Source organism: Balaenoptera physalus (genome assembly GCF_965194825.1).
Source record: "Balaenoptera physalus genome assembly, chromosome: 3".
NCBI classification, from domain to species: domain Eukaryota; kingdom Metazoa; phylum Chordata; class Mammalia; order Artiodactyla; family Balaenopteridae; genus Balaenoptera; species Balaenoptera physalus.
This window is the reverse complement of record NC_138890.1, coordinates 52,852,782-52,869,329: the sequence shown is the minus strand read 5'-3', so window position 1 is coordinate 52,869,329 and position 16,548 is coordinate 52,852,782. Positions and strand designations below refer to the sequence as shown.

The window sequence follows — 16,548 nt, the reverse complement described above, 5'->3', positions numbered from 1 at the left end:
CTTAAATGTAAATGGATGAAATGCTCCAACCAAAAGACAAAGATTGGCTGAATGGATACAAAAACAAGTCCTGTATATATGTTGTCTACAAGAGACCCACTTCAGACCTAGGGACACATACAGACTGAAAGTTAGGGGATAGAAAAAGATATTCCATGCAAATGGTAATCAAAAGAAACCTAGAGCAGCAATTCTCATATCAGACAAAATAGACTTTAAAATAAAGACTATTACAAGAAACAAAGAAGGACACTACATAATGATCAAGGGATCAATGCAAGAAGATTGTCTCATTACTGTAGCTTTGTAGTATAGTCTGAAGTCAGGGAGCCTGATTCCTCCAGCTCCGTTCTTCTTTCTCAAGATTGCTTTGGCTATTTGGGTCTTTTGTGTTTCCATACAAATTGTGGAATTTTTTATTCTAGTTCTGTGAAAAGTGCCATTGGTAGTTTGATAGGGATTGCATTGAATCTGTAGATTGCTCTGGGTAGTATAGTCCTTTTCACAATGTTGATTCTTCCAATCCAAGAACATGGTGTATCTCTCCATCTGTGTGTATCATCTTTAATTTCTTTCATCAGGGTCTTATAGTTTTCTGCATAGAGCTCTTTCATCTCCTTAGGTAGATTTATTCTTAGGTATTTTATTCTTTTTGTTGCAATGGTAAATGGGAGTGTTTCCTTAATTTCTCTTTCAGATTTTTCATCATTAGTGGAGGATTGCAAGAGATTCCTGTGAATTGATTTTCTATCCTGCTACTTTACCAGATTCATTGATTAGCTCTAGTAGTTTTCTGGTAACGTCTTTAGGATTTTCTATGTACAGTATCATGTCATCTGCAAACAGTGACGGTTTTACTTCTTCTTTTCCTATTTCAATTCTTTTTATTTTTTGTCTCTGATTGCCATGGCTAAAATTTCCAAAATTATGTTGAATAATAGTGGTGAGACTGGGCAACCTTGTCTTGTTCCTGATCTTAGTGGAAATGGTTTCAGTTTTTCACCATTGAGAATGATGTTGGCTGTGGGTTTGTCATATATGGCCTTTATTATGTTGCGGTAAGTTCCCTCTATGCCTACTTTCTGGAGAGTTTTTATCATAAATGGGCGTTGAATTTGTCAAAAGCTTTTTCTGCATCTATTGGGATTATCATATGGTTTTTCTCCTTCAATTTGTTAATATGGTGTATCAAATTGATTGATTTGTGTACATTGAAGAATCCTTGCATCCCTGGGATAAATCCCACTTGATCATGGTGTATGATCCTTTTAATGTGCTGTTGGATTCTGTTTGCTACTATTTTGCTGAGGATTTTTGCATCTATGTTCATCAGTGATATTGGCCTGTAGTTTTCTTTTTTTGTGACATCTTTGGTTTTGGTACCAGGGTGATGGTGGCCTTGTAGAATGAGTTTGGGAGTGTTCCTCCCTATGCTATAGTTTGGAAGAGTTTGCGAAGGATGGGTGTTAGCTCTTCTCTAAATGTTTGATAGAATTCACCAGTGAAGCCATCTGGTCCTAAGCTTTTATTTTTTTTTAAAGATTTTTAAAATATTTATTTTATTTATCATTATTAATTTTTGGCTGCATTGGGTATTCATTGCTGTTTGTGGGCTTTCTCTAGTTGCGGCGAGCAGGGGCTCCTCTTCGCTGTGGTGTGCGGGCTTTGCGTTGCAGTGGCTCTGCAGAGCACAGGCTCTAGGCACGTGGGCTTCACTAGTTGTGGCATGTGGGCTCAGTAGTTGTGGCTCGTGGGCTCTAGAGCACAGGCTCAGTAGTTGTGGCACACGGCCTGTGGGATCTTCCTGGACCAGGGCTCGAACCCGTGTCCCCTGCATTGACAGGCAGATTCTTAACCACTGTGCCACCAGGGAAGCTCTGGTCCTGAGCTTTTGTTTGTTGGAAGATTTTTAATCACAGTTTCAATTTCAGTGCTTGTGATTGGTCTGTTTATATTTTCTATTTCTTCCTGGTTCAGTCTCGGAAGGCTGTGCTTTTCTAAGAATTTTTCCATTTCTTCCAGGTTGTCCATTTTATTGGCCTGTAGTTGCTTGTCGTAGTCCCTTATGATGCTTTGTATTTCTGTGGTGTCCACTGTAACTTCTCCTTTTTCACTTCTAATTTTATTGATTTGAGTCCTCTCCCTCTTTTTCTTGATGAGTCTGGCTAATGGTTTATCAATTTTTTTATCTCCTCAAAGAACCAGCTTTTAGTTTTATTGATCTTTGCTGTTGTTTTATTGTTTCTATTTCATTTATTTCTGCTCTGATCTTTATGATTTCTTTCCTTCTGCTAACTTTGGGTTTTGTTTGTTCTTCTTTCTCTAGCTCCTTTAGGTGTAAGGTTAGATTGTTTATTTGAGATTTTTCTTGTTTTTGAGGTAGGCTTGTATAGCTATAAACTTCCCTCTTAGAACTGCTTTTGCTGCATCCCATAGGTTTTGGATTGTCGTGTTTTCATTGTCATTTGTTTCTAGGTATTTTTTGATTTCCTCTTTGATTTCTTCAGTGATCTCTTGGTTATTAAGTAGTGTACTGTTTAGCCTCCATGTGCTTGTATTTTTTACTGATTTTTTCCTGTAATTGATATCTAGTTTCACAGTGTTGTGGTCACAAAAGATACTTGATATGATTTGAATATTCTTAAATTTACCAAGGCTTGATTTGTGACCCAAGATATGATCTATCCTGGAGAATGTTCCATGAGCACTTGAGAAAAATGTGTATTCTGTTGTTTTTGGATGGAATGTCCTATAAATATCAATTAAGTCCATCTTCTTTAATGTATCATTTAAAGCTTGTGTTTCCTTGTTTATTTTCATTTTGGATGATCTGTCCATTGGTGAAAGTGGAGTGTGAAGTCCCCTATTATGATTGTGTTACTGTCGATTACCCCTTTTATGGCTGTTAGCATTTGCCTTATGTATTGAGGTGCTCCTATGTTGCGTGCATAAATATTTACAATTGTTATATCTTCTTCTTGGATTGATCCTTCAGTCATTATGTAGTGTCCTTCTTTGTTTCTTGTAACAGTCTTTATTTTAAAGCCTATTTTGTCTGACATGAGAATTGCTACTCCAGCTTTCTTTTGATATCCATATGCATGGAATATCTTTTTCCATCCTCTCACTTTCAGTCTGTATGTTTTCCTAAGTCTGAAGTGGGTCTCTTGTAGACAGCATATGTACGGGTCTTGTTTTTGTATCCATTCAGCCAGTCTATGTCTTTTGGTTGTAGCATTTAATCCATTTACATTTAAGATAATTATCGATGTGTGTTCCTATTACCATTTTCTTAATTGTTTTGGGTTTGTTATTGTAGGTCTTTCCCTTTCTTGTGTTTCTTGCCTAGAGAAGTTCTTTTAGCATTTGTTGTAAAGCTGGTCTGGTGGTGTTGAATTCTCTTAGCTTTTGCTTGTCTGTGAAGGTTTTAATTTCTCTGTCGAATCTGAATGAGATCCTTGCTGGGTAGAGTAATCTGGGTTGTAGGTTTTTCCCTTTCATCACTTTAAATATGTCCTGCCACTCTCTTCTGGCTTGCAGAGTTTCTGCTGAAAGATCAGCTGTTAATTTTTTCGGGATTCCCTTGTATGTGATTTGTTGCTTTTCCCTTGCTGCTTTCAATATTTTTTCTTTGTGTTTAATTTTTGATAGTTTGATTAATATGTGGCTTGGTGTCTTTCTCCTTGGATTTATCCTGTATGGGACTCTCTGTGTTTCCTGGACTTGACTATTTCCTCTCCCCTATTAGGGAAGTTTTCAATTATAATCTCTTTGAATGTTTTCTCAGTCCCTTTCTTTTTCTCTTCTTCTGGGACCCCTATAATTAGAATGTTGGTGTGTTTAATGTTGTCCCAGAAGTCTCTTAGACTGTCAATTCTTTTCATTCTTTTTTCTTTATTCTGCTCTGCAGTAGTTATTTCCACTAGTTTATCTTTGAGGTCACTTACTCGTTCTTCTGCCTCATTCTTCTATTGATTCCTTCTAGAGAATTTTTAGTTTCATTTATTGTGTTGTTCATCATTGTTTGTTTGCTGTGTTAGTTCTTCTAGGTCCTTATTAAATGTTTCTTATATTTTCCCCATTCTATTTCCAAGATTTTGGATCATCTTTACTACCATTACTCTGAATTTTTTTCAGGTAGACTGCCTAGTTCCTCTTCATTTATTTGGTCTGGTGGGTTTTTACCTTGTTCCTTCATCTGCTGCGTATTTCTCTGTCTTCTCATTTTGCTTAACTTACTGTGTTTGGGGTCTCCTTTTTGCAGGCTGCAGGTTTGTAGTTCCTGTTGTTTTTGGTGTCTGCCCCCAGTGGGTAAGATTGGTTCAGTGGGTTGTGTAGGCTTTCTGGTGGAGGGGATTGGTACCTGTGTTGTGGTGGATGAGGCTGGATCTTGTCTTTCTGGTGGGCAGGACTGTGTCTGGTGGTGTGTTTTGGCGTGTCTGCAAACATTATTTTAGGCAGCCTCTCTGCTAATGGGTGGGGTTGTGTTCCTGTCTTGCTAGTTGTTTGGCATGGGGTGTCCAACACTGGAGCTTGCTGGTTGTTGAGTGGAGCTGGGTCTCAGCATTGAGACGGAGATCTCTGGGAGAGCGCTCGCCAATTGATATTACGTGGGCTGGGAGGTCTCTGGTGGTCTGATGTCCTGAACTCAGCTCTCCCACCTCAGAGGCTCAGGCTTGACAGCCGGCTGGAGCATCAAGACCCTGTCAGCCACACAGCTCAGAAGAAAAGGGAGAAAAAAAAGAAAGAAAAAAAAATAAAGTTATTAAAATAAAAAAGTAAAAAAATATTATTAAAATAACATTAAAAAAAAGAAAAAAAGAGAGCAACCAAACCAATAAACAAGTCCGCCAGTGATAACAAGCACTAAAAACTAAACTAAGATAAACGTAAAAATCAGAAACTGGTTAGTTGCATACAGCAAACCCCAAGTCTACAGTTGCTCCCAGAGTCCACCACCTCAATTTTGGGGTGATTCATTGTCTATTCAGGTATTCCACAGAGGCAGGGTACATCAAGTTGATTGTGGAGATTTAATCTGCTGCTCCTGAGGCTGCTGGGAGAAATTTCCCTTTCTCCTCTGTGTTCGCACAGCTCCTGGGGTTCACCTTTGGATTTGACCCTGCCTCTGCGTGTAGGTCGCCCTCTGGCATTTGTTCTTTGCCCAGACAGGAGGTGGTTAAAGAAGCAGCTGATTAGGGGGCTCTGGTTCACTCAGGCTGGGGTAGGGAGGGGTATGGAATGTGGGGCGAGCCTGCGGCGGCAGAAGCCAGCACGACATTGCAACAGTTTGAGGCGCGCCATGTGTCCTCCCGGGGAAGTTGTCCCTGGATCACAGGACCCTGGCAGTGGCCGGCTGCAGAGGCTCCTGGGAGGGGAGGTGTTGATAGTGACCTGTGTCTGCACACAGGATTCTTGGTGGCTGCAGCAGCATTAGCGTTTCATGCCCATCTCTGGTGTCTGTGCTGATAGCCATGGCTTGTGCCCGCCTCTGGAGCTTGTTTAGGCTGACCTCTGAATCTCCTCTCCTCAGGAACCCTGAAACAATGGTCTCTTGCCTCTTAGGCAGGTCCAGACTTTTTCCTGGACTCCCTCCCGGCTAGCTGTGGCACACTAGCCCCCTTCAGGCTGTGTTCACGCAGCCAACCCCAGTCCTCTCCCTGGGATCTGACCTCCGAAGCCCAAGCCTCAGCTCCCAGCCCCCACCCACCTTGGCGGGTGAGCATAGAAGCCTCTCAGGCTGGTGAGTGCTGGTCTGCACTGATCGTCTGTATGGGAATTTCTCCACTTTGCCCTCTGCACCCTGTTGCTGCGCTCTCCTCTGTGGCTCCAGAGCTTCCCACCCCACCCCTGCCAGTGAATGGGCTTCCTAATGTGTGGAAACTGTTCCTTCGTCACAGCTCCTTGCCGGAGGTGCAGGTCCCATCCCTATTCATTTGTCTCTGTTTCTTCTTTTACCCTACCCAGGTATGTGGGGAGTTTCTTGCTTTTTGGGAAGTGTGATGTCTTCTGCCAGTGTTCAGTAGATGTTCTGTTGGAGTTGTTCCACATGTAGATGTATTTTTGATGTACTTGCAGGGAGGAAGGTGACCACCATGTCTTACTCCTCCGCCATCTTGAAGGTCCTCCAACTGAACGTTTTTTATACATGTCTTTTGTAAGGAAAAAGGATATGAAGGTGGTTGAATGCATTTTTATAATGTGGCTCTAAATCTGTACATTTTAATGGATACTTTCATTAAAAATTAGTACTAAAGAATGCAAATGAGTAAGTAACCCCCATGTGGGTCACTCTTTTAGAGGTGAAAATGTTTACTGAAAAGCAGAGCAGGTCTGATATCACAGGTGTAGCAGCCTGAAACTTGCTTTCTTGTAGTTGGTCTACATTTCTGCCATTAAAACTAAGCTTTAAATGAACATTTGGCCACTCAAATGAAGCCTGTTTCTTGCTGGTTGAGTGGTGAAGAGAAATAAAAAAGCATCAGACTTGGAGCACAAATGAATATCCTAGATCTGTAAAGGCAGAGTTGCCTGGCCTGCCAGGATCACCAAACTATCTCTTGACTTATTTGTGAGAGACAGAGAGAATAATATATTTTTCTCCCAAGCTTCAGAAATCACACAATATCTTTGAATAGTCTCTGCAATTCATTCAGTTATAGATATGTCCTATGTTTTAGCTGTCCTGGCTAACACTGGTGATCAGAAGATCGACCTGGAGTACTTGTTAGAATTCAAGTTCCCAGATTCCTCTTCTAGAGTTTTGGATTCTTTAGGATAAAGAGAAGCCCAACTCTCTGTACTTCTAATAAACACCCAAGTAATGGATTATTTGTTCACCTTTGAAACTATTTCTTTAATTACAGTTACCAGAAGTATTCATGTCTTTTAATCCACTAACCAACCAACCAAAGAAAGAGTATTTTAATAAAGATAATATTATTTAACATTTTATTGATTGAAATATTCATGATTACAAATTGCATTAGGTTTTGTATTATTGAACACACAATTAGGATGGGTTTTCAACTGTCACTGAATAACTGAAGACAAAATAGAAATCTTTCATTGGCAGGTTCTCAGAGTTGGAAAAATTCTTCAACGATCTATATTCCATCTTCTGTAGTATTGAAGGCTTTGTCTGATCATCTAGGAATTTAAAGCCCTGATGGAGAAGACTAATTGGTTGTAGAATCCATTTCACAATAGAATTGCTATAAAAGCCATAGGAATGTGTGGCTGAGGCAGAGTCAGCAACAACCCCAATGACTAAAATCAAATTTTCCACTATTTTCTCTGTAAAGAAAGAAAAAGCAAGAAAGAAAAATTATGCTTAAAAAAGTATTTAAAATTGCCTGAGCACTGCACTAAGTGCTTCTCCATGAGGAGAATCTGAATATGAGAGAGCTAGGAGGGCTGTGCTCCCCTTTCTCAAACAGCTAGCTGGGCCCCTCCTTACCCCGCTACCCTACACAGGTCCTCCCAACCACCTGGAGCTACTTGACTCTTCCTACATGCTCAGTCCTGACTCAGCCTTGGAACCCACTGAGGAGAGACCTCAGAGAGGAGGATTAGAGATTGTTTTCGTGGTTCTCTAGAAGTAGAAGCCCATTTGGGGATTAAATGAGAGGAAACACCAGTGAGAGAAAATGAGGTGGGAAGTAGGAAGGCTGGCTGAACCTTTAGACTGGGAACTCCCTCGGGGGAATGAGGCAGCAAGGGAGGTTAGGTGGAAGTGTCCTAGCATGCCCTGCTCTCTAAGGAAAGTTTGGAGTCTTGTCAAGGAGATCAGGGGACAAAATGGACCATTAGAGGAGTTCCTTTCTAGCATAAATTGCCCATTGTGATGGATTTAAATTTCTGAAGTCAGTAGTTTTTCTTGCTCAGTTTTCTTGCTCCCTGTAGCTTGGAGCTACATCATAGAGGTTCTCATTCAGTCTCTGAAGTTAAGAATTACATTATATTGGTCACCAGACTTCCATTAGTAAGTCACAGCAATTAAATCAAGTTAAAGTAATTGATTTATACAGTTGGGTAACATCCAACAGGGATGGATATACTTCGAGGTCAAATGAAAACTACTTTTAGGAATGAGACTTAAGGGAAAGGTACCAGTGTGTTTCTTTGGCTTTAACAGAGAAAGTACAGTTATTTTCCATCTATACTGTGACTTGCCTATCAGAAAAATGAAGGTTCCTATAATTTTGATTGTTTCTTCATTATTTTGGATGAGCCAATATTTAGTCTTGTGTTCTTACAGCTTTTCACTGCAGAAAACACATTTATTGGAGTACGTTCGGCCATTGGTTGCACAGATTGGGTCCATTTCTCTGGTGCAAAAATGTAACTGATCCACATACACGTTACATTCCGGCTGTTAAACAGACAACATAAAAATTTTCAGATAATAAACTTTTTGAATAAAATATTTTTTATTCCTAATACAAAATGGTATGTATCAAAATGGAACATATTCTATAGTCTATATTGAGGTTTAAAAATAGATATAAGTCACGGACAGAGACATAAAAATATATTGGTATATTTTTGCAACCCCAATATTATTTTTTGTATTTTTTAAAAACATACAAATGGCTAAATGCATTTTAATAATTTAGCCACTCTGTCCCTATTTCTCCTCATACGTGGATCAGATTTTCACCATTATCTCATACCACAAAAAATTATAAAAGTGAATTTGTTATAATTCTCCTGTTTTTCTCAAGTTTCACTAATAGATAATCTGATAGTTTCAGATTATCACCGTATATGTATGTGTTCATATATATGTTTGTATATGTGTAGTTAACCATATACATATATATGTAATTTGTGTAGTGATGGCAGTGTTGGTAATTTACATAAATAAACAACAGTGTGTGTATTCTTACATGACCTGCTTTTTAAGCATCTTTAAATATGTTTGTTTAGATGTTTAGAAATACAGTTGATTTTCTTCACCTCTATGTAATATTCCAATCTGTGATTTTATGAAAATTATCATTTTATATTCCTGTAAGTGGAAAATTAGTTTTTTTTATAAATATCTGTTTGAGTCCCTGCTTTCAATTTTATTTTATTTATTTTTTAAAATTTTATTTATTTTTGGCTGCACTGGGTCTTCGTTGCTGTGTGCAGGCTTTCTCTAGTTGAGGCGAGCAGGGGCTACTCATTGCGTTGGCTTCTCTTGTTGCAGAGCACGAGCTCTAGGTGCACAGGCTTCAGCAGTTGTGGCTCGTAGGCTCTAGAGCACAGGCTCAGTAGTTGTGGCACACGGGCTTAGCTGCTCCATGGCATGTGGGATCTTCCCGGACCAGGGCTTGAACCCGTGTTCCCTGCATTGACAGGTGGATTCTTAACCACTGCACCACCAGGGAAGCCCAAAATTAGTTTTTTTAATCCTCTTCTTTTTCTAGGGTGAACAATTCCACTTTAAACACTATTTTTAGATGCCTGTATATAATAAGGTTTATGCTCAATAATAAAACTGTGAATAATGGGATATTTTTACCTTGTCTGAAATGACAGATGGTTTTATATGGCTGGCAAGACTCTATTTCTTGAACTTAGTGTAATAATGACACTTTAATCTTACTTTTTAAAAAAACTATTCTGTTATAGATATTTTTGATAAAATTTGCTGTTAAAACCTAACATATAAAAAAAAATTAAAAGTTTACCTTTTTCAATTCCCACATTAATCAGTATGAACTTACAGGTTCACGTGTCGCTCTTAAAGGTACAAAAGCAGTTTCTGCAACCATCACACAAAAGGTAAATTGAAAAGAAGAAGATGAGCAGGGGAAAACAATGTCTCTGGTGGGAAGTACCCACATCTATGCAAATCACCTACTCAAACACAGCAAGTAATGAGGTGAGGCTTCTGTGGTAGTATCAAAATAATAATCTCACAAAATAACTTCAAATCTGGAAACAGAATTCTAAATTCGTCTCACTCTGAAAAATAACTTTAAGTATGGTTTAATAATCACCAAACCCTCCTGTGGAGATACCACTTTTTTTCATTTTTATAAATAGAGACATCCTAGTCAGAGAAGACAATGCCTTGCTTAAGGCCACTTATATGAAGAAGTTAATTACTACTTAGTATTCAACTCGAGTATCATGGATCTCTTTAATACCTCACAGCTACTTTACTCTGAAATTCATGGGCCATCTTGTGCTTTAAGAAAGATAAGTTTTCAGCAGAGGGATCAATTAGTTCTCTCCTTACACAAAGCCTTGACTTTAGTGGACTCAGAGCTGGCAAACAACAAATAAGATTGTCATGGATACCAGATCTAGAGGACATTTTTACTGCCCACACTCTGCATTTAGCAACCATGAAATCTGACCTCCAAAAAGGGGGAAAAAATCAGGTAAATATCTTTAATCATAAATAAACAAACAACTAAATTTTACTGCTCATTCTAACCCCCCTCTCTGTCTCCACCTTTCTAAGGTGGGAAATGAGAAAAAGCAATCTACTGATGCAATTTTTAAATAGGTATTTGTAATATGTCCCAGTTCATTTTGCCAGTTTAAGTATTACATACCCAACAGCAATCTCCTTCATTCCTAAATAGCAGTTGTTTCCTACATTTCCTAAAATATGTTAGTTGCTTCATCCAGGACTGAAAATTTTACTCACCAAAATAAAGAAGAAATGCCAAGCCAATAATGAAAATAACTTTGATCCATGATGAGAAGAGAGACATCTTATCAAGTCTGTAGAAGAAATGCATAGGAATGCTTATAACACATGGCACAGGGACAAACTGCCCATTTCCAAATGAAAGTTTCTTACAGCTAAAGGAACTGCCCCCCTCTCCTAGGTTTGTAATTATGGTGGGAATCTTCCCCCAACCCACAGGACATACATGTGAACAGAAGGCCTCATAGAAGACTTGAGAGAAACACTAGGACAAGTCCTCTTTGCCCATTTAAGGAGGAGCGGTTTACTCTCCCAACCCTTGGCTCAGCCCACAAGGAGCCTGGCTGCATTTAAAGAAATATGCACTTTGGAATTTCAGTTTTTTCCTCAGAAAATAGAAATAGTTATTTCAGGAAGGACTGACCTGGAGCAATCCTCACAGCAATGCGACACACCAGGGCTACCTCCACAGCAGCCCCACCTGACCTACCTGAAACAGAGAAGGCAGTGGAGAGTGAGGTCTGCAGCTCCAGGGACTGTGCCTATTTTGCTTCCCTTTCCTTCTCAACCACTTCCCCCAGCTGAAGAGTCTCCTTTATTGGACTGTTGGTGACGAGCCTGGTGGGGTAAAACAGATGGCCCCCAGCAGATAAGACCCTGAGGTTTTCTGTGTTCTTCCTCACAAAGATCTCACACAGATCATCTCTCAGCAGGGGTCTGGGACAATTTTATCTGATGAACACATGTATGAGGAAGGGAGAAGGTGACAACAATTCTTTGAAACTCTAAGGTATAGAAGAGATGGGGAAGCTTTCCGAGTTCCTGAGTTGAAAAGAAAGGATAATCAAAACAAGAAAGAAGAGAATGAGTTTGGGGAACTATAATTAGATAAATACCTACACCCTTAGTATTTTGAAGGACAGTAGAAGCCCATTAGACTCAATTGGAGATTTGATTTTTATTAAACTTTTTATCTTGAGTTGAATAGAGATTCTCATCAAGCCGTAAGCACTAATGCGGAGAGTTCTTGTGTTCCTTTTAATAAATTTCCCCCAATGAGAACATCTTGTAAAATTATGGTACAAATTCACAACTAAGAATGTTCAAAAAGCTCCCAGATAACTGTCAGGGCAACCAGCTATGGAAACCTGAGGTAGAGGACAGAATGTGAATATTAAGAAGAGAAAGAAGGCTTGGGAATGAAATTGAGACCACAGGGGACAATGCCCTAAACTATATGATGAATAATTTGATCTTTACCTCAAAGTAAAGTGGGAAACTGTGCAGGGTTGGAAGTAGTAGGAAGAGGTATATAATATGAGCTATTTAATTAATCTGCTTCACAGTCTGACTCTGTGGAAAGAACTTTGGCAAATGAAAGTCCTGAGTTCAAATGCCATCTGCCACTGAGTAACCCTGAGACAATATTCAGACTTTCTAATCCACTATTTCCTAATTTTAAATGTGGGAATAATAATTTGTCTCAACGATTTGCCATAAATATTAGGGATAAAATATTAAAACAGGATGCACTTAAAGTTGCACTAGATTACATTTGTCACCCTAACCGAACCTGCCTTTTTTTTTCAGTGAAGAAAGGCAAGATTGAGAAAAGAACCTTTGAGTCTAGCACTGTTCCATGCCAATTTAATGGGAGGATACAAAATCTGGTAAGTGCTAAAATTTTTCCTTTATTATAGGAAGTTATTATCATGCTTTCACTAGATTTTGATTTACATAGATACCATCAGAGACATCTGTGCAGATAATCCTTCTGGCACATGACCTTAGAGGGTAAAATTAAACTCAAGTTTAGAGTTGAAGTGATTGTACAGTCCTTAAATCCCACAACACTGGATTTTTTCTCTTATGTGCGTTCATTAGCAGAGATTAAGAGCAGGAGACACTGCCTATGAGATATAACAGGCCATGAGGTTTCTAAATTAACCACGAAAGGGAATGTTAGATGTGTGAGTTATTTGATGCATATTTTTTCTGAAAATGTTTTATGTGTATAAATTTATTTTTTTTTATTTATTACAATATAAATTTATATTGTAAAGTTACAGATATTTATTATACAACTATACTAAAATCACATATAAATATATGCATATGTATATATATGCAGATATATGCATGTGTATATGTCTATATATGTATGTATATATTTCTATATATCTATATATTCACAAATATACTAACATTTACATGTAATAACACATATATAATAACATTAACATTATAGATACATATATATATATATATACACACACACACACACAGAGCATATAGATAGATATACATAGATATCTATATATGTAAGTTATCTAAGTGAGCCCTAAATGTCATCACAAGTATCCTTATAAAAGGGAGACTGAAGAAGATTTGATGCAGACACACAAAGAAGGCCGAATGAAGATGGAGCTAAGAGAGATTTGAAGATGCTGGCCCTAAAGATGATTGATGATAAATAGATAGATAAAAATAGAGACAGAAGAATAAAGTCAAGACATTTCTCTGTAACTCATTTTTTCATTTAACAATCAATAGTATATCTTCATATAAGCATATACAAATACACAATTCCTTTTAAGTTATTCTTGCTACCAGTGTTGTAATGAACATGGTTGTGCAGGTCACTACATGCTCATTCAATTAATTCCATATTTTTAGTAGTTGCATTTTTGAGTCACATAATATGTGCAGTTTAAATTTTAAAGATAAGACCAGTTTACTTTCCAAAAGCCTTGTATCATCTTACTATGAAAAAGACAGATTACAAGTATGGTTGGTTCTCTGTATCTCACCAAATGAGTGTCACCTGAAATATTCATGTTTTCACACACACAGTTAAATATATACAGAAATATAAAATGTATATATTTGGATGATTTTGTTCAGTGACAAAATTTCTCCATCTGGGAATAAACTGAAATTGTTTATTAAATAAGTCAATGAAGTCATAATTTCTATTTTTTTTACTTTTAAGAATTTTCATCTACAAACATGGTTTAACTTCCAAATTATTTAAGTCCTGAATATGTGAAATTATTCCTCTCTAATTAACACAATTCATAGTTATGTTCTATAAATAAGAAATTTGGGGGGCTTCCCTGGTGGCGCAGTGGTTGAGAATCTGCCTGCCAATGCAGGGGGACACGGGCTCGAGCCCTGGTCTGGGAGGATCCCGCATGCCGCGGAGCAACTACGCCCATGAGCCACAATTGCTGAGCCTGCGCATCTGGAGCCTGTGCTCTGCAACAAGAGAGGCCGCGATGGTGAGAGGTCCGCGCACTGCGATGAAGAGTGGCCCGTGCTCGCCGCAACTAGGGAAAGTCCTCGCACAGAAACGAAGATCCAACACAACTAAAGATAAATAAATAAATTTATAAAAAAAAAAAAAAAAGAAATTTGGAAATCTTTGGTGAAACTTCCTGTTATATATACATATACAAATGGAACAGCTTATTTGAAGTGGTGATGGGTGAACTTTGGCTATCCGGCCTCTTTTGTCTATTTACAGTTAACTCTAGCTGGAGAATGCTGAACTACATGTTTATGTTTCCTCTCTAATATTCCAAAGTTTATGGTGCTTAGGAGATCCTGTTAGATGATCCCTGAGTACAAGAGAATGCAGTCTGTTTTACACTGTCACAAGGTTCCCCCACCCCAAATATATATTCCAGCTTTATTGAGTATGACATAACAAGCATACCTTGGAGATATGGAAGGGTTTGGTTCCAGACTGCTGAAATAAAGTGAATATTGCAATGAAATAAGTAACACAAATTTTTTGGTTTCCCAACGCAAATAAAAATTATGTTTACACTATACATATGTAGCCTATTAAGTGTGCCATAGCCCTGTGCCTTAGAAACAATGTACATGCCTTAATCTAAAAATACTTTATTGCTAAAATATGCTAACCATTATCTGACAACACAGGGTTGCCACAAACCTTCAATTTTCAAAAAACACAGTATCTGCAAAGTACAATAAAGGAAAGCATGCCAAAAGACTAATGAACATAGATGAAACAGTCCCCAACAAAATACTAGCAAACCTAATTCAACAGTATGTTAAAAGGATCATACAACATGATCCAGTGAGATTCATCCCAGGGATACAAGGATGGTTCAATTTGCACAAATCAAACAATATGATACACCACACTAACAAACTGAAGAATAAACATCATAATGATATCTCAACAGATGCAGAAAAAGCTTTTGACAAAATTCAACATCCATTTGTGATAAAAAAGTGAGTATAGGCAGAACACACCTCAACATAGTAAATACTATCTATGACAAGCCCACAGCTAACATTATACTCAATGGTGAAAAGTAGAAAGCATTTCCTACAAGATCAGGAAAAAGACAAAGATGCCCACTCTTGCCACTTTTATTCAACATAGTATTGGAAGTCTAGCTGCAGCCATCAGAAAAGAAAAATAAATAAAATGAATCAAAATTGGAAAGGAAGAAGTAAAACTGTCACTGACTGTAGATGACATGATACTATACATAGAAAATCTTAAAGATGCCACCAAAAAAACTACTAAAGCTCAGCAATGAATTCAGCAAAGTTGGAAGATACAAAATTAATAATACAGAAATCTATTGCATTTCTATATACTAACAATGAACTATTAGAAAGGAAAATTAAGAAATGAACACCATTAAGAAACTAAGAAAACAATTGTATCAAAAAAATAAAATACCTAGGAATAAAAAGAACTGCACCCAGAAAATATAAGACACTGGATGAAAGAAACTGACAATGACACAAACGGAAAGATTTGCCATGATGGAAAGATTTACCATGCTCATGGATTTGAAGAATTAATGTCATTAAAATGATCATAGTACCCAAGACAACCTACAGATTCAGAGCCAAAACACCAATGGCATTTTTCACAGAACTAGAACAAATAATCCTAGAATTTGTATGGAGACACAAAAGACCCCGAATAGCCAAAACAATCTTGAGAAAGAAGAACAAAGCTGGAGGTATCACACTCCGATTTCAAACCATACTACAAAGCACCATGATCAAAACAGTATTGTACTGGCATGAAAACTGACACATAGATCAGTGGAGCACAATAAGACCCCAAAAATGAACCCATACTTATATGGGCAATTTATCTACAACAAAGGAGGCAAGAATATACAATGCAGAAAAGACAGCCTCTTCCATAAATGATGTTAGGAAAAAAGGACAACTACACACATAAGGATCAAACTGGACTCCTCTCTCACACCAGGCACAAAAATAAATTCAAAATGGATTAAAGATTTAAATGTAAGACCTAAAACCATAAAACTTTTTGAAGAAAACATAAGCAGTACACTCTTTGACATCAGTCTTAGCAATTTTGTTTTTGGATATGTCTCCTCAGGCAAGGAAGACAAAAGCAAAAAAACCCAAATGGGACTACATCAAACTAAAAAGCTTTTGCACAGTGAAGGAAACTATCAACAAATCTAAAAGGCTGCCTACTGAATGTGGGAAGATATGTGTGAACTTATTTCTCACAAGGGATTAATATCCAAAATATACAAAAAACTCATATAACTCAGTATGAGAAAAAAAAACAACCCGATTAAAAATTGGGCAGAGGACCTGAATAGACATGTTTCCAAAGAAGACATACAGATGGCCAACAGGCACATGAAAAGACACTCAATCATCAGGGAAATGCAAATCAAAACCACAATGATATATCACCTCATATCTGTCAGAATGGCTACTATCAGAAAGACAACAAATAACAAATGTTGGCAAGGATGTGGACAAAGGGGGACCCTCATGCACTGTTGGTGAGAATGTAAATTGGTGAAGCCTCAATGGAAAACAGTATGGAGATTCCTCAAAAATTTAAAAAT

General features: G+C 37.8%; 1 protein-coding gene across 1 annotated transcript in view; it reads right to left on the bottom strand.

Moving 5' to 3' along the window:
• Positions 1 to 6,934: 6,934 nt before the first annotated feature.
• The window catches only part of LOC309657690 (uncharacterized protein), a 145,103-nt gene continuing 135,489 nt past the window's right edge, over positions 6,935 to 16,548 (bottom strand). Inside the window, exons 10-16 of the mRNA XM_082455515.1 lie at positions 14,373 to 14,405; positions 13,953 to 14,023; positions 11,224 to 11,272; positions 11,079 to 11,181; positions 10,652 to 10,728; positions 8,176 to 8,374; positions 6,935 to 7,296 (exon numbers count right to left, since the gene is read on the bottom strand). Of these exons, the coding sequence (XP_082311641.1) occupies positions 8,255 to 8,374; positions 10,652 to 10,728; positions 11,079 to 11,181; positions 11,224 to 11,272; positions 13,953 to 14,023; positions 14,373 to 14,405 (453 nt within the window). The 3' untranslated portion in view covers positions 6,935 to 7,296; positions 8,176 to 8,254. The remainder of the gene's footprint in view (positions 7,297 to 8,175; positions 8,375 to 10,651; positions 10,729 to 11,078; positions 11,182 to 11,223; positions 11,273 to 13,952; positions 14,024 to 14,372; positions 14,406 to 16,548) is intronic.